The 25,174-nt window shown below is 40.4% G+C and overlaps 1 protein-coding gene across 1 annotated transcript in view; it reads right to left on the bottom strand.

The window, feature by feature from the left end:
- Positions 1-25,107, bottom strand: part of SLC1A1 (solute carrier family 1 member 1) — a 51,369-nt gene extending 26,262 nt beyond the window's left edge. The window contains exons 1-2 of the mRNA XM_029959008.1: positions 24,956-25,107; positions 10,565-10,705 (exon numbers count right to left, since the gene is read on the bottom strand). Of these exons, the coding sequence (XP_029814868.1) occupies positions 10,565-10,619 (55 nt within the window). The 5' untranslated portion in view covers positions 10,620-10,705; positions 24,956-25,107. The remainder of the gene's footprint in view (positions 1-10,564; positions 10,706-24,955) is intronic.
- Positions 25,108-25,174: the final 67 nt, after the last annotated feature.

Here is a 25,174-nt window from a genome sequence, read left to right on the forward strand (position 1 = left end):
TGATGTTATGCACAACTTCACTATTTATCTGAGACAACAGATTCTGATGATGCTGTTATTACTTTTAGATCATTCTCAAACATCTTCCACTTGATATGCATCTCATAATTTTATAATTCCTCCTGTTTGCTGTGTCATGAGGCTCTGAATGATCTTTTGTGTCTAGTCTTCCACTAGCTAACTGAATTACCTCTATAGCTAAGTCTCATCAGGAGTCAGATGTTGGCTGAGAAGATCAAGTAATAAAAAAGCTACAGCAAATGGAAGCCCCAAACACACTGTAGTATGCAGTCTCTCAAATGAGATTTTTGGTGACTCACTGTCTTTAGTGTTTGTTACTAGAAGTCACAGAATGACAAAATATGCCGAGTTGGAAGGGACACACAAGGATCATTGAGTCCAACCCTTAGCCCTGCACAGAACCATCCTCAAGAGTCACACCAGGTGCCTGAGAACATTGTCCAAATGCTTCTTGAACTCTGTCACGCTTGGTGTTGTGACCACTGCCCTGGGGAGACTCTTCCAGTGTCCCAACCACCCTCTGGGGGAAGAATATTTGCCTAATATCCAACCTAAACCTGCCCTGATGCAACTTCAGGCCCTTCCTTTGGTTCCTGTTACCGGTCACCACAGAGAAGAGATCAGTGCCTGCCCCCTCTCTTTCCCTCATGAGGTAGTTGTAGACTGCAACGAGGTGTCCCCTCAGTCTCCTCTTCTCCAAGCTGAACACACCAAGTGACCTCAGCCACTTGTCATACAGCTTCCCCTCAAGGCCCTTCAACATCTTTGCTGTCCTCCTTTGGACGCTCTCTAATGGCTTTTTATATTGCAGTGCCCCAAACTGCACACAACATTCAAGGTGAGGCCGCCCCAGTGCAGAGCAGAGCAGGACAATCCCCTCACTCGACTGGCTGGCGATGCTTTGCCTGATGCCCCCCAGGACAGGGTTGGTCCTCCTGGCTGCCTGGGCACTGCTGACTCAGATGCAACTTGCCATCGACCAGGACCCCCAGGTCCCTTTCCATGGCACAGCTTTTCAGCCTCTCATTCCCCAGTCTGTATGAACATCTGTTTCTATTCTATCAGTCCTTCTATAACAGCAGTTCTCCTATCTACTCAAATTTCATTGTTAATTACTGTTAAGGAAAAGGATTTCTACAGCAGCTTGTGGCAATTATGTTTTCAGTAGACTTGATATTGGAACAAACAATTGTTATTCCACTAGTATGCTTGTGTCAATGCAACAGAATAATGTTTTACAAATGAAATGAAAAAAAATAGCACATGGCGGGGGGATAGTGGGAGGGAGAGATAGGAAAGAGAGATAGATGCATGCAGGTAATGCATAAGCATCTGTTCGTGCTCTTTAAATACCACTGAAGAAATTCAAATCAGAAAATCCTCGATTCCTACTTACATGATCTAGTGAGACTAACATTGGATTAGCATGTCAAATATTAGTCTTCTAACTCTGAAGAGGCACTGAAAAAAAATAAATTAAAAAAACCCCAAACAACAGACAAAAGTATGGAATGCAATAATAGTTACAAAGAACAGTCCAAATACTGAAAGATATCCTGGATCATTTAGGATGGGGTTGAAAAAGTAATTGTAATGAACCTTTCTAAGTGCCAGGTAGAAAGAGGGGAATAAATAGAAGACGAATAGTTTATGGCAATGAAAGGGATGAAATCATTATAAAATGGAAGGAATTTCAGCTAAGATGTAAAAAAAAAAATCTGATCCTGGATATCAGTTTGCTAAGAGGCTGTCGTGCTGCCTTCAAGGCAGTTGGCACAATCAGCATTGCAGCATTGTATTATGATCTTTTCCTAGAGAGCTTGTTGGAGTCATGAAGAGAAAGAAGGCATTAGTACTGCCTTCCATGTATCTTTTTTGCAAACCTGTAGGACAATTTTAATTTTTCCTCCAGAAAACTCTAGAGGTTATATAATCTGTAGTTAATGCCTTTTCAGGAGAGATGATGCTCCTTGTTTGGAATATAGTAAAAACTTACAAGAACGGAAGATGATACATCCATCTGCTAAAGTGGACAGGCTAAAAAGATTCATAACAGAAATCAGATTCAGTTCATGGATGAAGGAGAAATATATACCCTCTGCACTGTGGCCAGTGAAACATGTATGGACTGAATACAGAAAACCTATAGTACTGAAAATACTTGAATTCCCTCAAAATTATTGATGGTAAAATGTATAGGTGGACAAGGTTTAGCTTGCAAGCTTTTAAAAAGAAAACTTTAACATGACACTACATTTTCAATTGATTGTAATATCCACACACAGGGAAATACCTTAAAAAAGTGTATGTAGTCTGGTTTATATAGTGGAACTGTTTTTTGTGTCCTGAGCTCCACAACAGAAGAGCAGAAGACAGCAACTGACTTCATACCCACCCACAGTAGTGCCACCAGCAGTCCCCCCAGTGATATGCCTCAGACAGGAGGCAGTAGCAGCTGATGGCTGTTGTGTAGGGGCTCTTTGCCCTTGAGAGCTGGTGGTAATCATGCTCCATGAACCAGAATTGCACTTCAAAGTTTTATTACTGTAATTTAAAACCTTAAGTAATGTTGGGGCTGTCTCAGTTGAATAAGGTCAATTGATATTGATGGGAAAGGAGTAGTAGACTGTGATGGAAGTAATCTGAAGAGAATGGGCACAAAGACTTGTCCATTAATAGCCCATGACTCTGCAGTCTTGCCTGCTTGAATGACTGCACATGGACAGCAGAGACAGGACCTCCAGCATCCCTCAGTACAACTGAAGTCAAAACTCATTAACAGTAATGTAACATTTCCTGTCCTTCAAACAATGTACATGGTGCAGAGGGACAAGGTGAGTTTCCTGCCTGAGCCCAGATAACTAGTTTACTAATATTACATAATGAACCTGATTTTCTTGGAGGGTGTCTTTTGGCTTAAGAAATACAGCAAAGCATGCAAAGAACATGCAAGTATTTGAAAGACAGTCCTTGAGTATGTTAAGCTAGACCAGAGGTCTAGTGCAAGGACTGCGCTGGCGATGCACAGGGCCTGTTAAGGATGTCTCAGTAATAGAGCATCTCTGAATAGTTGCGCTTCTTGGACTTGTAGAAATGGAAAATGCTGAGCCAGCTGCAACCCCAGGAACAGTGATACCAAAGGAACATTGATTTGGAAGCCTTGGATTATAGGAAACAAAACAGACTTGCTCTCCCACCATTTCCTTATCTGTGCTCCTTTACAGTACTGTAAAACTGTATATGTTTGACATACAATGGAACTAGCAGGCACAGGCACAGTCTCATTGTGTTCCAACTTAAATTACATATACAGTGGCCAAAGTAAATAAATAAGTAAATAGTTGTTCAAATATGTTCTGATTTTCAAAGATAAACATGAGAAATTAGAACAATCTGGTTAATACTCTATTTCCATTTTTTTTCTCATTGCATTGTAGCTCTTTTGTCTCCCATTTTGTGCTTTTTGTCTTCATTCACTAAATTCTGTTGCACTGAAACTAGTACCTTGCCAAACTAGTACCTTGCCAAACATAGATACAAGGGGTGTGAAGTGTCACACTTTAATTCTGACAACTGAAAAGGACAAATAACCTATTCAACATACCCATCCAGCACACATAAGATAACATACTCTTTACACAGGGCAAACAATGGTCTCTGTGAATGGGAAAAGTCACTGGTCCATGTACCTCACTGGAATATTTTTCTCTCTTGTTGTCAGAATAAGTCAGATTTGTGGTGGAATCATTACCTTCGTATTATGAGTAAGAAGGGCAAGTAGAAGAGTGTATCGTTGGTATTGGGAAAGGTAGAACTGGCATGATGCTTCAGACAGCACCAGAAGAGTAATCAAAGCAGGCCCCGCAGTAAAGCAAGAGTTTACTTCTATAGTCATGGAAACCTAGCAGTTTTGCCAGACCCACAGCATGGCAGACGTTGTATTTATAGCTCACATACAGCTGCCCTCAGAAAGGTAATTGCTACTTTTTTTTCCACTCTTCCTGAGGCATGCTGTGTGTAGCTGCAAACACCTCCACAATTGCTTTAAAAAGGAATTCTGGTGTCCCCCATAGCTGATTCTGCACAAACAATCCAGGAAACTCCCACACATCTGTTCTAGTGTCTTTGAAGCTGCCTCTGAAGGCTGGAATTACAAGGAAGGTCAGAAACGTAAGAAAAGCTTATTTTTGTCAGGGAGAAAATGTAAGAAACAAGAGAAATTATTGTAGAACTTAAAACAGACTTTGAATAGCTGATAAAATCATGTTATCAATATTGAGATCTGAGACATGTACCTGCTGTGATATGTGTAAGATCTTTTAATCTAAAGCTAAAATTTCTGGAAATTTTAAAAGCAAGGTCATTTATTAGATATGTTATACCAGCTTTTTGGTGAAGTTTTTGACAGAACACATTCTAGCCCTGAGGAAAGACCTCACACCGAGATCCATGGCTTGTAGTTTGAAAATCAGTGAGTCAGCCAGCATGAAATAACCCCATGTGAGAAGGACTTATTGAAGAGAGACAGGGAGCAGAGCCATGGCATTCCTGTAATATCAGGATGTTAAGTTAAGATCCAGATCTGACGCTAGTTACTAACAAGGAACTCAGGTGCAGGAAATAAGTCCAGACACCTTGTGTGAATTAACTAGCTTCAGGCTGGGCATGGAAGTTTCTCCAGCTTGTGCCCAAGTACAGGAGAACAAGTCAGATTCCTGTTCAGGAAACTTGACAGTTGTCTCCAGCTTAAGTTCTGCTGTGATCCTAACAGAAAACAGATTTGCAAACATTTACTGCCATTGCATACTGTGTGAAACTCACTCCATGAGAAATAAGGCTAAAAGTGACTAAAGGGAGTCTGCTGAGTATGTACCCGTGATGAAATATACTGCACAATTCCAGAGAATTTTGATTCTCTGAGTGAAATCAGAGCTGTGAATTTCCAGGACTTTCAAAGACATTTTATTTTAAGTACTCCTAAAATCATTAGATATAAGTCCCCAAACTCTCATGAAGCACACAAGAGATTCCTCTCAATTCTTTCTCCCTACATTTAAAAAAGCATCTAAAAATAGCATTTTTTTTATTTTTCTAATAATTTCTACTATTGCAGCATTACTTCAAAAGAAGTGGATTTGGTGTGTGGAGTATTATATTCAGTAGAGCTGTAGTTCTGATGTCATAGCAATGATCTTGAGCAACACTCCAGGCTTTTGATTTTTATTTTCAATTTTCCCATGTCACTACAGCAGGAGCAAGAAAATACAAATAATTCCTTCAAATGAATGATTCATTAGTGTACTTTTAGCTAATCTGAGGGACAGAAATCTCTTGGAGATGCAGACAGGTCTCATATTTTGAACTGAATTATCAGTGGTGGGCTTTTAGGTCAGAGTAAATAAATTTACATTTGCATCCATTAAAATGATTATGAGGGGAACAATTAAAATTTGGCTCTGGGGAAGACTAAGAATAACTTAAAAGAGCATCACACTGCTCAGACTATTCCGTCCTCAAAGGAAGGACCTATTAATCACATTTTACAATTTAAAAAAAAAAAATGCTTTGTACTTATGTCCATTTTTTACTGCTCTACAGTTCAACTTCCAGGCAGGTTAGTGCAAAAATTCCACAGATTGAAACCTGTACACTACATAAGTATTTAAACAATGCCTTTTCTCTTTTACACTCCAAGGAACAGGGTTTGTGAACAAAAACCAGGTTCTACAAAGCCCTCCATTTAACGAGAGGGAGGATTTTGCCTTATGAATCTGAAAATAGACAGGGGGGAAAGTGTTCTTGCTCTAATTAGAACTCTAAATAGAAGCAGGAAGTGTGTTCCTCACCTAAACGAAGAAATCAGGGAGAGTTTTTCCACTAAGATGGAATTTCCTCCAACAAGCTAAAGTTACCAATACTTTAAATTTTGCAGAAAATCCTGGAATCTCAAAGAGTGATTCCCACCTCTACTCTCTTTGCTGTGGGCTTGACTTACATCATTCAGTTCAAATGGACTGGGCTCTGGTCATGAGACAGGCATTTGTGCACAGCTCACTGTCTCTAAAACATAAGCTGCTTCTTTTCAGGATATGACATTACCTTTTAAGACATTCTAATCATAAAAAAAGAAAATTATGGACTGTATTTTCAAAACTGTCTTGGTGATTCTTGTGCAAAAATATTGCTAGTAACCAAAATCCAGTATTTCGACATGACATACATTTACAAAAGGCATCAAAACTTCTATGATGCCTTTGGACACAGCACCATGGTCTGGTTACAATCACACAACAAATGAGCCATTGCAATTGTCTCTGGTGCTCACACTTAGCCTGCTGCAAAGGCACAATAACGTGACAATATTTAACTTTCTCACAGTGAGCTAAGTAGCACCCCCTTAACCTGCTTACTAAAAAGATAGCCATTCAGGACCAGCTGATGTGTTGTCATTAGTTTTACTGCAGTAACTTCGTATGTATTGGGACCATAAATATCTGCCACTGAGCATGCGAACATGTACATAGGTTTGACAGCTGTGACCATCAGACATAGGCCTTACTGAGTTCTGCATAATATGCAAATCCCAAGGAGGTGGACATCCTCAGAATACATCTGGTCTCATCAAAGAGCCACCCAGCATGCAGGCTGTGGTGCTTTTCTTGCATGTTGTATATTTAGTCAATAATGATGAGGTTACTTTGGAGGAAAATACTTTTTTTCTCACCACAGAAAAGGTGCAGCCAAATGCAAAAAAACAGTGGCCTTGCCCCTAACAGTGAGATGTCTTAGCTAAAGACACATCCTGGATCTTCCTTACATTTTTTATTCCCATCCTTGTTCTATTCTTTACAGTAATTTTTTTTTAAAGTGTGAATTTTGCTTTTGTGCTAAAATTCAAAATTGCAAAGAGATCATGTGGTCTAACTTGACTTTAGTAAGGTTTTTGACACTGTCAACCATAACAACCCCATGGAACAACTGACAAAATACAGGTTAGACAATTGCACAGTGAGGTGAATTGAAACCTGGCTGAATGGGCAGGCCCAGAAGGTTGCAATCATCAGCACAAGTCTGGTTGAAGGCAAGTCAGTAATGACGTACCCCAGAGGTCAATACTAGGACCAATACTGTTTAACAATTTATCAATGACCCAGTGATGGAGCCGATGTTGAAGCAGAGTGGTCCCTCAGCAAGTTCATAGGATTTTTCTGTCTGGAGAAGAGAAGGTTACTGAGAGATCTTGTATCAGTACCTGAAAGGGCCGACAAAAGAGCTAAAGAGGGACTTTTTACAAAGGCATCTAATTCTAGGAAAAGTGGGAATGGCTTTAAACTGCAAATTAGTAAGTTTAGATTAGATATTGGAAAGAAATTCTTTACTTCAAAGGTGGTGAGACACTGGAACAGGTTGCCCCAGGAAGTTGTGTTTGCCCCATTCCTGAAGTGTCCAGTGCCAGGTCAGATGGGGCTTGGAGCCACCTGGTCTAGTAGGTGTTCCTGTCCATGACAGGGGGTTTGGAACTAGATGATCTTTAAGGTCGCTTCCAACCCAAACCATTCTATGACTAAAAACTGGGAAGAGTGGCTGATACATGAGATGGTTATACATCACTCAGAGATACCTGGATGGACTGGTGGATTTGTCTGAGAGAAGTATCTTAAGTTCAGCAAGAAGAAATGCAGAGCTCTGCATCTGGGGAGGAATAATGCAAGGCACCAGTACATGCTGGTGGCTGAGTGGCTGCAGAACAGCTCTGCAGAGAAGGACCTGAAGGTCCTGACAGGCAACAAGCTGACCATAAGACAGCAACATCTCACAGCAAAGGTGGCCAACAGCCTCCTGGGCAGCACTCTGACAAGCACTGCCAGCGTGTGGAGGGAGGTGATCTCTCCAAACACAACACCTGTGAGGCCAAACCCAGAGTACTGTGTCTTGTTCTGGGTTCCCCAGTACAAGAAAGAGATGGACTTACTGCAGTGACTCCAATGAAGGGCCACAAACATGATGAAGGGATTGGAGCATCTCTCACATGATGACAGGCTGATAGAGCAAGGACTGTTTATTCTGGAGAAGAGAAGGCTCAGAGGGATCTTTTTCATGTGCAAAAATTGCTGATGGGTGTGAATGAGTACAGCACCAGGCTCTTCACAGTGGTGCTCAAAGACAAGACACCAGACAATAGGCAAAAACGAAAAAAAACCAAGACATTTCCTCGGAACAGGAAAACACTGTTTTCTGTGAGGCTGGTCAAACATATTGCCTTGAGAAACTGTGGAATCCCTGTGCTTGAAGGCTTCCAAAACCTGCCTGGACATGGTCTAGGGTAACCTGCTCTAGCTGACCTTGTTTGAGTAGAAGGATTGGACTAGAGGGTTTCAAGAGGTCCCTTCCATTCTGTATGAAAGAGGAAAAATTACTAATGTGCTTCATGATTATACACAGGTCTACTTATTCAATTCAAATTTGCATTTCTGATGCTTGGAAGGTTAACATATCTCTTTCAAAAGAGGCAAAATATTTCATCAACATCCTGAGGATGGATGCAGGTGAACAGTGAAAACCATCATGCACAAAAACGAGTGGTTCATTTGCTTGCCACGCATTTCAGCGTTACCTCCATACAGACAGCTAGTGCTTTTGTTTTCAATAGCAGCAAAGCCCTACATGTTCTATTGAAGTAGCTTCTGTTCTCTATCAGCCTTGTTTCCTTTTTCTTTCCTAAAAACCTAACAGAAGTGTAGAAAAAACATGCCCTTACTTTTATGGGAATGGGACATGCCAAGGTCAGAATCAGAGCATCTGATTCTCATCTCTTTATATGAATTCAACTCCTCTAATCTGCAATCTTTAAAATCCAAGCATGTGTTAGTAACTACAAATGCAGTTTACTCATACTGGAACATTAAACATAAGTAAGAGCCTAATATTTTTAACATAATGATTGTCATTTCCCCTTGCAAGTGCTGGGCAGGAATACATTTAATAAATAATTCATCTCATGGTTATCCTAATGATATAAATTATTTCTGAAGACATGGGCCCAGCTTAACTCAAAAATAAAAGCTTGTTCAAGAAAAGAAATGTATTAATCTTATCTTGGCAACTTTTCCTGGATCTCCTGTCACAGAGTAAAGATCTCCTCTCCTTTACATACTAACAACTGTTTCATCTCCGTTCCTTTGGACACAGCTCTTGACTGTTTGTGCCATCATTTCTCACTATGCCTTTGGCAGCTTTCCCTTCTGGATCTTGCAGCTCTTGACATTCTCCATTTCAATTCTAACACTGGGTTCCTGTCACTCTGCATTACAGATATGCTTGAAAGGCCTTGGCAGCTTCCCTCAGGGTGCTTCTGTCATAGGCCCACTTTGGGGTATGCTCCTGTGAAATCAGTGATATTTTTGACCATAAATTTTGAGGAGCTTGAAAGTTTGTATTCAATATCCAATTCTCAAAAGCACTTTCATAGCATGACTGAAATTGACCCCTTTCATTTTCTGATCACAACATGCTCTCCTTTTCTGTAGTCTGATATCTGATCCATTTTCATTAACATCCAATCAATCAGCAAACACCTGGGCACAAGTATATTCCCAAAACAGAGGCTTTGTGGAGATGAAAAGGGACAATACAGTGACCAATATGCCTTGATTCACAGTAGTAAGCTAAAAGAAAAGTCACAGTCCTTGTACCTTCATCAAAGGTTTACAAAATAAATATAAGTTTGCTTGGTTTTCTTTCCCTTTTTAAATTTATTTACTATTTTTAAAGAAAGGCTATTTGACATTCAGTTCAGTCTCTTGCTTTAAGCAGTCTCCACCAAATCTTTCCAAATCTTTTCTACTGGGTGATCTGTTAGCAAATTCTAGCATGCCATGGCAAGGTTCTAGCCAATGGCTTGCTAGCTTTTCCCAAGAGATGGAAGCTTTTCTTTTCTTTCCATAATCCCTTCCTGGCCATACAGTCTCTCTCCACACTTGCAGTTCCCCAAAACTCAAAACTCCTTTGAACCAAGTGTTTTTTTCCCCTGTAATTTATTTCTGTCAGGTCAGTGAATTTAATGGACTCATAGAAGGATTCAGCAAATGCCAGAGCTGATGCAAGGTACCTCATGAGAAGTGTAGGTCAGGAATATTCTCTTTATGACAGTAAGCTATGAGATCAGCCCTGCCTTTCTTGTGAAATGGCAACAGGAGACTACTTAAAACAGTTAACTCTCTACCTCAGAACATGCAGTTGCAGCTTTGGGCTTGCAATTTGCAACTGTTTAATGCACTCCTGAAAACAGGCAGAGAGAGATACAAGAATCTAAAACCACGTAAAGTTATTATGTCACAGCTCTTTATAATGTACTTATCAGATAACAGTACTAATCCTTCCAAATCCATCCTCATCATATAGGGAAAAATTTAATCTAAATCTGTGAAATCTGAATTTCTCATTATAGAGTTCCATCAAATTGTTTTCAGAGGTTATTTCCTTTAGGAAGAAAGCTAATCCACAACGATAACCTCATGAGCTAACAGCATATTTCCAGACATACCTGTGATCATACTTGATATGATTAATGGCAGAATGATGAGTTTGAGCATTCTCATCAGCAGTTCCCCAGGAAAGGAAAAGTAGACTTTATCCAAGTTAGACAATTTGCCATATTCCCGTACCAGCACGCCAACTCCAATACCTAAAAGGGACATAAAAAATGTGAGGCAAATTAGATGTAATTTACAGTAGAGACATGGGGAACAAGGAGGAAAAATAGTAGAACAGTAAAACAAGAAGAGCAAGCAGTAGACATATTTTTACAGCTATGTGGAACTTCTAAGGTAAACCAGACAAGAGATGTTTCCTTTTTGGTTCTATGTATTGATGATAAGCAAATTAATAACACATATAATTGTGAATTTGAAGGATGTCTCCAGGCATGTCTTTGGAAAAATCTGATTATGTCCTCTGATTACCAGTCCAGTCCAGTAGTGATTTTTACCTGCCTTCTCTAGCTCTAGAAGACTCCTGACTAATATTAAAAAAAAATAAACAGAATATATAAATGCTACCAAACATTAAAGAAAGACAGTGATAAAAATACTTTAGATGATTTGTATTGGTGAAAATAAGGCTACCAAGCGGCTATAGTTTCAGTAATTGCTGCTCTATGTAATTAGAAAAGAGTGTGATTGTAATCATTAAATTAATTTAATAACTTCCAGGAAATTCATCAACAAAAATACACTCCATATATTTCACACTCATTCCACTACACAACCAACCTACAATACCAGACTGTAAATTCAATCAATGATTGAGTCATGGCACAAGGCACTTTATCTTTGGATTAAATGAATTATCAGATAGTTCTAGCTACTGTGACAAATAAAAGAGTTCTACCAAAAGAAAATAAAGGCCAAAAGACATAATTCTCAGTTTGACAGGCAATATCTTTATTTTCCATTTCAACATGATTTTCAGATTAAAATCACTGGTATAGGAAATGTGTTCATCAGCATTTAGAAAGGACTAAGAACTGTTGCTTCACATAGGAACTTTATAATGCTTTAGTCTTGAATAAACTGAGTATCAAGAAATTCAATTTCTAACTGGATCCAGTGAAACAGCAAGTCAGAAAAGTCAGAACCCTTCATTATCCACTGAGTGCTGAAAGGTCTTATTTGCACTAATGAGGCTAATGGAATTATTTATACCCCTCGTTATTTTGGGTGGATATTTTGCAGCAGAATTGTTACAACAGAAGAAGGTGCTACCAGTCTACCTTTACCAGCCTCAGTGGCTCATGTAAACTTACAGCAGCTCAGGAAAGCTGCTAGTGCCCAAGCCAAATGCACCTCTTCCCCAGCTAAATTTTTGATGGTGTACAAGGCATTTAAGTTAGACACTGCCAAAGAAGTTGGTGTATGGGTTGATTACACAGGCTTATAAATACCATTTGTTATTTTAACTGATTGATGTTGTGGAGACAGACAATACCAGTAGGTTCAAAAACAAATTTAGGCAAATCCATGGAAAACTGGTCTGTAGTGTTGATATTGAAGGAAACAAACAGGGACCTCAATTCTCCACTAAATATGAAACTCACTGACATTCTCTTCTAGGAAGCAAGGAATTTTGCAAAAAACCTCCCTAAAGATTCATCATGGCTGTGGTTTGTGGTAGTTCACACCCTATTTGGTTGTTAGTTGATGCAACTACCAGTTACCTTCAAGACCTTGTCTCTAAGAGGACAAAAAGATAACGAACCATCTTTTCTGTGCTCTATCTGCACCTGCAAGATCAAGCTAAAAAGAAAATTTGGGCAGATTATAAACTCCTACCAAGTCTTTCCTGTTAATAAACAGACGTAAAATGAACAAGTTAAGCTTCCAAGTAAATGAGCTGCTTTAAGCAACTATTAAGATTTCTGATTTAGGTGTAATTTGTGCCTCTGAACATGCACAGTTTAAATTCCTTGTAACAATCTCGGATCTTAATAACCTTGAAGATATTTGCAATATTATGCAAATGATATCAGTGAATGATAAGTGAATGATAAGACACAATGATCTCTATTTCTAATCTAGTGACTGAATTAGTTGTGTTGAAAATAATTACTCTACACTTTAAGATAAGCCCAAGTGAGATAAAATTCCATCTGTAAAATGGTTACATATATTCAAGTTACTTTGATCCTGGAAGTACCAGATAAATAGCTAAATCTAACCATACAGTTTATCTCCATGCCTTCAGAAAATTCACACAATTTAGTGTAGGCATTTGCTTAAATTACAGCAAGACTAGACTGCATGTTTATGGAAACTTGTATAATGCCACTTTATTCTGAGCAGGTGTGACTAGGACACGTTCTAACCCATCTGCCTTTCATTCTAGGTGATGACTCATATTTGACCAGCTGGAAGTTGGATCATTCTATATTTGGCAGGATTGCTAGCAGGTACAAAGATTCACCCTCATTTTCATTCATGCATTGCATGCTCTTTTCCAATTTGTTAGATTTCACTACAAAAACTTCCTACATGCTCTCCAAATTTTAGCAGGGCTTCCTTAAGCTTTTCCACACACATATTTTTATCTGCTTTGTATCTTTGTTTTTGTTTTTGTTTTTTGGTTATTATTTATGTAGTGGCAATAGCTGAGAACAGAGTTCCTCACTCCAAAAATCTCCTGAAATTACGTTATTGCTCTCAATTTCTTGTTCATGCAATTTCTTTACCAGACAGAGCACTTATATGCTAGTATCTAGCATATGCTGCTTGAATTTATCATGAGAATATAAGAAATTTTACTTTGTAACATTAACAAGAGAAGGCTAGAAACTTAGCAGAATAAAATTGGTTATGTACTTGAAATGGGATAAAACTTTTTGATCCTCATCTCAATAGCCAAGTTCAACTGGAAATTTCTTCCTGGGAATTATAACACACAGAAAGTGCAGCCCAGCGTAAACATATTTCACGTGGTCACCACTGCTTTTAGCATCACATTGATTATAGTAGCCCCTAGTAATTATAGATAAAAGTCTTACAAAATCTCAATTTCTCTACATGAATGCTACTGATACACCACCATTTCTGAAATGAAAATGTGCTTGCTTCCAACAACCACAAAACACATTACAGTAGGTAAAATCTTTTCTATATATTAGGATTCTTCCTTTCTTTTAATTAATCTTTTTTTTTTTGTTTATGGAATAATTTACTACTAATTTTTTGAAGAGCAAAACATCACTTTCCTGCTTGCCCTCTTCATCTTTCCTCAGTTTCAACCACTCCACCTTTCCTCTTGTCCATGATAAATTGTTTTTATTTATTTTCTACCCCCTCTCCTTGCTTTTCCTTCTTGACGTACATGGCTAAGTTGGATTATGATTTTTACTACAAGAGCAATCCTATACTTAGAGCTAAATGACACATACTGCTTAAGGTCCAGACTTCTCTGTGAAGAATGATGGTGGAATAAGCTGCACAATCCCATGTTTTTAATTTAATTTTCTAAGGTAAATATATCCTTGCAACTGCGCATAGTACAGCACATGCTGTATATCATGGTGCGTACATTTTCTCTCCCACCAGCCACCAACACAGAAAGCAAAAGGTGCAGTCTGGGTCCCTGGGATTGGAACATGTGAAAAGGCTACAATTCTCTTGTCTGAACCCATATGAAACAAACATGCCTTGATTCCTTGTCACTACTCTCCCAGGTAGTCTTTTTACAAGCGTGGTAACAGACATAAAATCCTTCAAAGAAAGGCTGTAAATGAGGACTAAGACAAGTGAGGGGTGAGTATGAGAAGAACAAGAGAAAAAAATCACTGAAAATGAGCATACCAAGAGAAATCTGTTGGCACTCATCTTTCAGGGAGAACCAGAAGTCTCAGCTTAAAAAGCTAGGGGAAATACATGCTGCTTCTGTATGAGATGAACTGTTTTTTGGTGTGTTACCCAGGCAAAGGGGAGAAGAAAGTGCTGCAAGGAGTTAGCTACCACCTGCAACTGGCTGCACTGCGTGTAGCACTCAATCCATCACATCTGCCAAGCCCGAGGCTTTCCAGAACCTAGGAGATGATGGCTATGTGTAATCAGGTGTTAGAATCAGTCTGGCCTGTGTATGTACCATAGAAATTAGGTAAAATGTGATTTGGAAGACTGTTATGATGAGGGTTCTGCATATTTGCAAAGTTACTTTTGTGACATTTGGGTATCTGGTGAACAGTCATTTATGACAATCTGCCCTTCATCTAGAGTGTCTTTTTGCATATTGCTGTTCTTCCCAAAATGCTGTCTAGGTAAAAAGGTAAATTATTTGTTTGGGAACAACTATAGGGCTGTTACATTTTTCTTCCAATAAATACTGTGTTGCAGTTCATGACACAGATTTGGAAATGAGTGAGAAAAAAGCCACACATTCTGTTCAAACAAATTGCACAATCTCTGGGCTCAGTGACACACAATGGGGAGTGTCATAGATTGTCCTACAGCTATCGTAAGCTTGGAAGAATGTGCTAGCTGCTCAGCAGCCACCTGAGCAAACAAACATAGAGACCATTTACAATTTTTCAGGAAGTGATGGCTAAATCCTGAAGTCTTTTTTATATAATTATATATATATTATAATAACACAATTCAGATCTTGAATTTGAAAACTCAGAATGCCTGAGTACCTGAATCAGTTAAGGACATGCAATATGTCATGACTGTACTTACTTGCTTACCATCATTGCCACTGTGGATTAATTGTTCTTCAAAACTTGATTACATCTTTGGTAATAAGACAACATGATAGTATGCTCCTTTACATTCTTTACCTTCACTCACAGGTAAAATAACTCACAATTTACAAACTAATAAATGAAGTCCATGTATAGACATGCCTGCTCCTACTTCTCCCTGAAAGTGAATATAAACCAGATAAAATTTATATTATTTGCACTCATGGATGAGAACAGCAGTTTGGGATGCATAGTGTTAACTGGTAGGGAGTTCTCACTCCATCAGTGTGCACAACATCGAAAAAACAGCAAACCACCTTCAACTCCCACTGACTTCATCATGGGAACAATCCTTATGAAGGAACCATAAAGACAAGGAGAAAAGAAATCCATCGTATATTTCTGCAGAACAAATGTGTTTCGCAAAGTTATCTTTTTTGAAGTACACCATGTAGATCTTTGAAAAAAAGAATTGTGCTATTTATTTTTCCTGTTTTCTCATGATTCCAGAATGCAAAAACTTCCTTTCACTGGAGAAGTTAGTGACTCTGGCTGATACTGATAGACACTGGGGGAAATATAGGGATTTTGCTTTGATGCAGCATGGAAAGAAGAAATGTCACATGGTTCAAACCTGGTATTATTTAACTGTACTGTAGCAACGTGGACTGTGCTATTAACTAAGTGATTAAGCTCTTCATTATTTCACATGATTTGCTGTACACATGCTAAAACACAATTACTCTTATCATACTGGTGGGTCTCAATTGGATTAACTTTACAGCAGATAATTCATGGAACTGAAAAGGCAAACACAGTTCACTGGCTTGATTTGAAACACAATACGAAACATTCAATATAAACATATCAAATTGCAGCACAGGCAGGCAAGATTTTTGGAGCCCCTGATACATTCTGAGTCCTTTAGTAATATTCTGTAAATTCATTTTGTCTCTGTTCTCTCTACAAGAGTTTCTGTTATCACTGGCTGTCTCGTAGCTACAAAGAGATACACAGTGTCAACTACAGAACACTAAAAGAGTGGATGTAGAAGAATATATTACTTATAGTAATACTTATAAACTTAGTCTTTCAGCTTATTAATTCAGCTCTCTTTGCATTATTTTTAATACTGTTATGCATTTTACTGTTTTACACTCTACTTGACAATGTACCTCCCAATAAATATACTAATGTTGATTAAAAAAAAAATCTTAGAAAACTGCAGACAACTACTGAGGTAGGATTTAGAGTCTCAGGGGTATAACTGCATGGCAACTGATCTCTGGATGCTGGATACTGCTTGCCCAGACTACCAGCTTGCTTACAAAGACCTGTGAAGAAAAGTTCTCTCAGAAATATTCCAGAAGAAAGTTCCCAAGTCAGATCTTGGTCTACTGAAGAATATTTAGCACAAATGTACTAGAGGAAGATGTGCCATTCCTCTGCCATGGTGAGACCCCTGATCCTCTCTCTGATTAACCTGCTGAGGGGTGCAGTGGTTGTAAATTCCTTCACCTAAATAACACTGTCATCTGACTGCAGTGTGAGGAAAGTTCAGGTAGACAGTGACTCCCTGTGATGGACCTTCAGGAATGAAGGCAAGGTGGAGTGCTGGCCAGAGGGAAGAAAAACCAGCTTCTCCAGTATAGGCATACTCCCTTTACTCAGAGCAGGTGTGAAGGCTACTGCAACCAGCAAACCCACCTAACTCCTGCTACTTTGTGTGCCTCAAGAGCCTGCAGCAGTCAATAACAACACAGTGCTGTGCTGTGCTATGCAGCCCTGCACAGGACCTACCTCACCCTTAGTCAAATCAGGGACAGTTAGTTCACTCAGTCAGGAAAAGAGAAACTGTGGCCATTGTCCTGTGACTATGTGTGACCACACTTCCCCTGAACACTGAACCAGTGCTGGCCCAGAACATCCATGTGCAGATGGCTAACCAGTCTGATTATTTAACAATGCCTCCTACTAGATTCTCATTTTCCTCTCACTTATCTAAACATGCTGTAGATGAATTTCACGTGTACATATCTTTCAGATTTTTCCATATGCAGATGTAATTTCTACCTGAGAAAGCCAAGATAAAAATATACAGCTGTGGGAAAAAACTTTATGATTGTGCTTCATCTAGCTAGAACTGCTGTAGAGAACCTACCTACAGGAACATAAAGCCCATACCACAAAAAACAGAGAAGTACTGTGAAGAATTAATTCCTTGGTTAGTCCATAACTCCATTAAAATAAACTAAGTTGTGTCAGAGATATAATGTGTTTCTTTCACAGTTTTTCAACAAACTTGTTGACTTACTAGATTTGTGAAGTACTGTACTTATAACCTTAACATAATAAACAACACATTACCAAGATTATGTCATAAATTAAGTAATCTGAGGGAAATGACAGTTCTTTCCCTGTAGCTATACAAACTACATTTCTGCATGAATTTGGATGTGTTCTGATGAAAGCACCTCTTCTTTTGGGGAATACTGTATGAAACTCATTAAGGTTTCAGGAAGAGTGAACTCAAACTGAAGTACATGCAAAGAAGGAGTTGTAGAGTGATAAAAAGAACAAGGAGCCCACCTTTTGAAAGGAGATTAAAGAGCTTGGTTTGTCCAACAGGGATGAGTGAGGTAGGAATACAAAAAATGGTTGAATAGCAGAGAACGAGCAATATTTTAACTAATGGATGCATAGTGAAACTTAATACCTTTAGACTGGAAATTTTAAGGCTTTCAAAAATCAGACTGATCCTAGGAGGAGGTGCAACACCAAGAAGCCTATCCAGCTTTAAGATGGAGCATGATATCTTACAGAATTTTACCTAAAATGTTGTAACCTGAAGCAGCAGTAGACTAGATATGATAATTCAGGAGGTATCTTTCTATCTCATATTACTGTGTTTTACAGTAAGATTGAAATGTAACTTGAAAACAGTAATTGTCCTTCTTTTGCAGACCTTCCCTACAACCCCCTTCAGTTGACATTTCCAAAACCATTACCATTCTCCCAACCCACCTATAACGTGACCCTTCTTTAACTATGACCTCTCTCCTCTGCAGTCATCCAGACATGTACAAGTCTTACTGCCTCCTTCATGTCTCCAAATTCACTTATTTTATAAAACAGTGCTTTTGTCTGGACTCCTTTTCTCACTCATTTCAGATACTGTCATGTCTCCAGTCCTAGCATCTAACGTTTTGCTTATATAGTCTAACACACTACAACACCATTGGCACCATTACAATGCCACTCCAAAAAAATTAAGAACTTCTCACCCTTTCCTGTAAGAGCCCACTGACTTTCTGTTCTATTTCCACATCATTTGATTGCTATCCCAAAGCTATATGAGCACCTTTGTACATCCTGGATAGCCCAAGAGATATTAGCTCAATAGAGCAGATCAGGAAAAACACATCTTCATTTAAGACCCCTGGAACACAAAAGAAACTAACGGGTTGTCAATGATATAAAAAAGGCGAAACGCTAAGAATCTGTCAGATTCTGACCCTTGTAACAGCTTCTTTGATGAGAGAAAAGGACAGTAAACAGGACATACTGTTCTAGCTATCCCACTGCTGGAAAGGCAATGGAATGATTGGGACTCAGATAAGCAGCTGGAAAGGCAATTTAGTGGACACTAAAGATAGACAGATAGTAACATGCAGAAACATCATTATTCTGAGACTAATAAATACATCAAAGCTTTGAGAAATCAGATACATGACCTAGAAAATTAGCTCAGATTAAGCAAGGCCAGGTTGTTTCCCATTCCAAAAGCATGAAAGGACCACAAAATTTGGAGCACTCCCTCCAGTACAGCCCTTATCTTCAGCATAATACAGGATACAGATGTGATCTCACAGAATGAGATAATGTTGTGGGACTGTAAGTACAAATGCCTTGCTCCAATCCTATGAGGCTTTTGTGGAAACAAAAAAATAATCAAAAATTTGCAATCAACACAAGCATTGTTTGTGAGTAGTCTCAACCTGAACATTATCTATTTGCTGGGGTATATATGATGAAAGTGTCTTTATGTTTTGTTTCTAAGACGTAAACAGAAAAGAAAAAAAATATTTTTGTGATTGTCATATTTTCCCTTAAATAATACTGGTAAATTGGACACAATAATATTTTTCTGGTATTAGTATTGGTGATATTGTTTCAAATGGAAAAAAATAATGCATTGACTTTGGTAGTTTTAGGGCTTTCTAGAGTGTAAGTTGGCCTTAGGCTCACCCTTTCCAAAGTTTCTTTCATTTTAAAGTTCAGCTCTAGTGATAGTTTCACTTCACTCTCCTAAAGTGAAATTGAAGGTTTATGTTAACAGGAAAACACTTTGCATGACAGGAGAACAAATAAAAGATGGGGTTTCTTTGCTTCAAAACAGCTCAAGAGCAAATGAGGCATCATGCTTAACTTCCTTTGGATTCTTTCACTGGATGACTTTCTGGCTCAGAGCGTTTTTGATCCTCAGTAGTATGTGAAGCTCTCAGATGACACTGTTAGCCCTTCTGCACTTATACTTTCTGTCTTTGAAATTAAATTCAGACATTTTCTCAGAATTGCTGGGTTTCACACATTTCTGAACACATCCCATTCTATATCAAACTGTGTGCAAGTGCAGCAGAGAAGCGCAGAGAGGTAGGCACCAAAACTGTCTAGAGAGGCATAAAAAGTCATGTGTCATCTATTCTGTTCTAAGGCACACCAAGAAGAAACCAGAATCCTCTGTCAAATTTCCATGCTACCACAATTGATTCAAGATGTCTGGACTTCATTTGTTATAAGTTCTAAATTAGTACAACGTCATGCTTCAGAATGTAAGAAAGGAATCAGATGCTTGCTTTACAACTATACTTGTGATAAACTCATGAAGTAATAATTCTCTTGCTTTATTATATCCCCCTGAATTTATTTCCTGATGTTTTTGCTAGTGTATTTTCTAGTGTAAGAGATGATTGATCTGTTTCATTGTTCGTAACCTTCCCACCATACTGTGCAAGAAATGAGAAATGGTACTGAAGACAGCCTAAACTAAGCTAACAGGCCACTTCTTGGTAAAGGTAGAAGGAGGTGGAAATGAAAAACAGTGAAACCTTACTTCACATCCAGAATGGGTTTTTGATTTTTAAATTACGTTTGCCAGAGACAGAAGCAACTCACCATGAGAAACAGAAAGACTTTATAGGTTTGTGGGGTTTAGGGGCTGCAGGCTACATTTACAAAAGAAACTCAGGAGAACGGTGAGCTCCCTGGATTCAGAGTGGCTTTTTGCATGGTGAAAGGCCATCAACACAGTGATAAGTTACTAATTGTTCTGTTGTTGTCTTCACCCTGTGAGACATTCATTCTTGTAAGAATGCACTGATGGGCTTCCAGGTAATGAGGAACTACCGATTTTAAAAGCAGCTGTCAAATCTCCTTGTGTCTGATTACAGAGGGAGCATTTCATTTAGCAGGTGTGAATACACCTGACTTACATGGGAACAAAAAAAAAAAAATTCCTATAGGGAGATATTACTACTTAATATTACAATATAAAATAATAACTTTCATTAACATTAAAGAGAATAAATTTTTGGCATATGAACTGCTATAGTGGTATCATAAAGCACAAACCAGAAGATCCAATGGCTGCTGCACTCATCAAATCCTGGCAAAATACTATAGTCACAATGTGACTATAGTCACAATACTCAGAGTTTCTTCAATGCTGGTGTTACAAGGGGAACGATGCATATTTTAATCCCACTCTCAAATGCGGGGAGAAAAGGAGGTCTGATGCCAGCCTCAATCTTTCAACATGGGAACTACATAAGCAAAGGGTCTGATGCTGCAGAAACTGGATAAACTTCATTTCAGAAGTGGAAAAGTCTAGTATTCAGGCATGCTCCAGCCTGAACACCTGACCTCCACCCTTTCTCAGTCGCTTCACTCCTGCCTCACACCCCCGCTTGCTGCAGCTCCGCGTTTTGCCAGTTCTCCGTTTGCCCGGTCCGCGGGCTGCCCCGGAGCCACCTCGGACAGCTCCCGCCGCCCCTGCGCCGCCCCGCCCGGCTCCCGCCTGCAGGCCATGGCACCCAGGGGCCCTTTCTGAGGCGAACAGCATGAGCAACACGTCCATAAGTGAAGAACAGAATGGAGGAGGAAGCTAATGGCAGAGCACACAAGTGGTCATCACTGCCTCGCACTGAAATACCTCCGACGAACACGATCTATGCCAGGCTGAAGGAAGGACGCCTGCAATTCACAGTCTCCTGTGACTGGTGGCTGTATCTACCTAAATATTGCATTTCTCGCATCTTCCTCGTGACTACTTGAAGAATTTCAGTGCACATGTACTGTTGAAGAAAGCCCACTTCAGACAGTCTACTGGGGGAGGGGGAGGAGGGGGGAAGTAACCTGTAAATTTAGGCAAACTGAATACCTCAGAATCGTGTTCCCCCACCACAGAACTGCTACAAAAAAAAAAAAGATAATGGTCTAATAATTTTCAAAATAAGTATTAAAAAGGAACTGCAACCTTTTTGTGTATTTCTGAGAACATCAAAAGATCTCTGCTCTAGGACAGTGTGCTACTGCAACTCAATGCCTCAGATCATATGTAGGCATGTACCCTACTAAAGGGTAGGCAAATCACCTACCCTTTAGTTTCCACTGTAAGAAAAAAGCTGTTCTGCTGAAGAATTGCCCAGCATTACAAGCTATTAGGCGATGACACACAGACTAATGAATGAGCAAGTATTTATACATAATCAGCCTTTTACTTTCATGACTGGTTTGGTTGTATTGCAGCAGTGACCTCTTGGAGACAAGGCAATGACAAAAAATAGATGCTCCATGAGAATCCTGTGAAGTGTGACTTAAACTCTCCGTATCCAATTGCCCTTTGGACATGGGTTTCAGGGTGAGTAAATTTCAGGGATATTTCTCGTTTATTTTGACTTGATTGTAGAAATTGGAAGCAATGTAGCTTTCTATATGAAAGGCTGAAGAAGCACTTGAGGTAGGTTGACTTTTAAACTGCTTTAGTCAGCTCAGCTGCTTTGGGCTCAGTAAGGCCAGTAGAGCAAAAAGATGCAAGATATGTCTCCTTTTGCAGGTATCTGCGTGAGGCTGCTACTCTCATAGTCACAGATCTCTCCACATCAGTTTGGTGGTCTGAAACAGAATGCTAAGGTAAGGAAAATAACCTCTTCAGCCTTGAGTTTTGTTTTCTTTGAAAAATGCATTCAGGTGTTTTCACAAAAAAAAATGTGACACTCAAGATGCCTTGTGTATAAATTTTAAATTATCCCCTCCTCCCCACGGCTATAAAAGAAATTCCAATGTTTTTGAGAACGTAAACCACAGGCAAAGAGTTGAAAGCTTAAAAGATAACACAGAATCATTACTCTTGAAGGAGGGTTTTTCTCCTGTTTCTGTCTCTTGTCAGAGATGCACACAAGTAATTGGGAAAACTTTTGAGCTTAGTAAGAGTACTAGCAAAGATATGCATATTTCAATTGGATGTTGAACATGGCTTGATAATGATGAGTAAAAATCATGATTCCTTATGACAGTGTAGGAATATCAGATACTTTCTAGCACAGCTGGACAGCTTACATAGCATATTTTCACAGCTTGCTGCATTTGTTATTTCCTCATTCATCATACTTTTCTGAAAAACCTAAAGGTATGTACTTCTTTCAAAATCATGTGCTACTCTTCTGCTCATAAATGGTAGAGTGTTCCTCCAACCTAACTAGATTAATAACCCTCAGTACAATTTCCCAGAGTATATAAAAATGAATTTGCAAATTTAATTATGAAGGGTTTGTGGACTCTAGGTATACTACAAACTTTCCTCAAGCTGTAGTAAAACCAGAACACATGATTCAACTCCATCTTTACAAGGGTTTCACTGTTCTTGCATACCTTACTGAAAATGCAGCAGATAGCTAGCTACATGTAAAATGTAATTTGGTTCAAAGCTCCTGGAATTCTTAAGAAGACTCTCTTTGCCAATATTCGAGAGCTCCCCTGAGTCCTGGACTGTTAATTACAGTGTACCAGAAGCCCAAGGACACAGGAGGCATCTGTGTGCTTGCCACTTTCTCACTGTGAATTCCCATTGGGTATTAGGGGGATTGGGGTCATTATTGTCCCCAGAGTTCCCGTACTGCCAGACTTTGTGGCTCCCAGAGAAATTTAATTTCAGAATGATCCACCTATAGAATCATATCACACACTTCAGTTCAAACTACAGTCACTGAAGATAATGCAAGGGGAATTTTTCTTAACCACTTCTGTAACTGGGAAGGAAGTATGTCAGCTCATAGAAGGGCACCCGACAGGAGTATGTGAAAACGTAATTGTACACACACAAACACAGGAGCATATAGATACTCCTCCAGTTGTATGGTCACATTTTCAAAGCAAGCCCTTAGCACTTGGTATACAGAACTCACAAGAACCTTTCCACTTACGAAAGAGGTGAAAAAGAATGGATATCTTTCAAATACTGAATACATAAAAAAAATTGCACGTGTATACGTAAGCATAGCTCTGATCACAGCTTATAAATAGCTGGGTAGAATTCCAAAATAATAATTCTCTCCTGAACAACTTTGCACTGAAATAGGTATGTTCCAGCCAAAATGCAAATTTGCAGAAAAGTCATCTGAAAGAGAACCATCAGATAGCAAGTTAATGAAGTATTTAAAGCAGCACTTCTCTGCAGTAGCAATAATGTGAAGGAAGCTCTCCAAATAATCACCAGAAAAAAAAAAGGAATAAAACGTGTGTGACTAGGGCCAAAATTATGTCCTATGGAAAAGACTCTTTGTCCAAGTCCTTTGATGCATTTTCTTTGCCCTCTCTGCCCACCTATCCTTAGTAGGATGGCGTACAACTCATTTCCCCTTCAGAAACTTGTTGACATGCAGGGGAGAAATCTTCCTATCTTTACAATGGAGCCCCTGAAAATCCCTCTGAAAGCTGGGTGGCATTGAGAAACTTTTTACCCTGAAAGCTCCTCTGAAAAATGGGTGGCACTGCCGAACTCCTCAGTCCCCCAAAACTCCCCTGAAAGATGGGTGGCACCGCAAGCTCTTCCACTTGCAAAGCTCGCTTGGGCCACCAGAAGCTCTCCAAAGCCACCACCAATGCTCTCCGGCCGTGCAGCCTCGCTCGGCGGGGCTGTCCCCGCAGACTCACGGAAGGAAGGCGCCGCGGTCCCCTCGGGGGCTGCGGACGCCGCCCGGGGAATAGCCCGCCCTGGGGACCCGCAGCACCGAGGGCTCACAGCCCCCGCGCCCGTCCTCCACGGCGCGGGTTCACGCCGCCGATCACCGACCTTTGCCACACGGGCCGGCGGGACAGGAGCCGCCCGGCCAGGAGAGCCCCGGGCCCCGCTGCCGACCCGGCCGCTCTCGGGTACGGGCGCCGCGTCCCCCGCGCCCAGCGCCGCTCCCGCCGGCGGCGCGGCGGCACCGCAACGCTTGCGGAAGCCGCTCCCCGCGGCGGTGCCGGGAAGGGCGGCCGGCCCGCCTCGCCCGCCGCTCGGGTGCGTCGTTAGCATCGCCCCGCGCCGCCCGGCCCTGCGGCCGCCCCTCGCCCCCGCCGCAGGCTCCGCTCTGCTGCGGGCCGCCGAGGCGGGTCGTGCCGGCAAGGCCGGGCGGGGGGCGGCGGCGCCGCGCTCCCTGCGGCCCCCGCGCTCACCCGCCAGCAACGGCGGCCACCGTGCTCAGCAGCAGCCAGTTCCTCCTCACGAAGCTCGGGCAGAAGATTCCTTCTTGATACTCTGCGCCATGGTGGGGGGCGGTGGGACTGGGCGCTGGCCGCCCCGCGAAGCCGTGTGGAGCCGGGCCAGGCCGAGCCGAGCCGAACCGAGCTTAGCCGACCAACCCGAGCCGCCTGCGTGCGCTCGCGCGGGGCTGC

The sequence above is a fragment of the Manacus vitellinus genome, unplaced genomic scaffold (genome assembly GCF_001715985.3).
Source record: "Manacus vitellinus isolate BGI_N305 unplaced genomic scaffold, ASM171598v3 scaffold_18_pilon, whole genome shotgun sequence".
In the NCBI taxonomy this organism is placed as follows: Eukaryota; Metazoa; Chordata; class Aves; order Passeriformes; family Pipridae; genus Manacus; species Manacus vitellinus.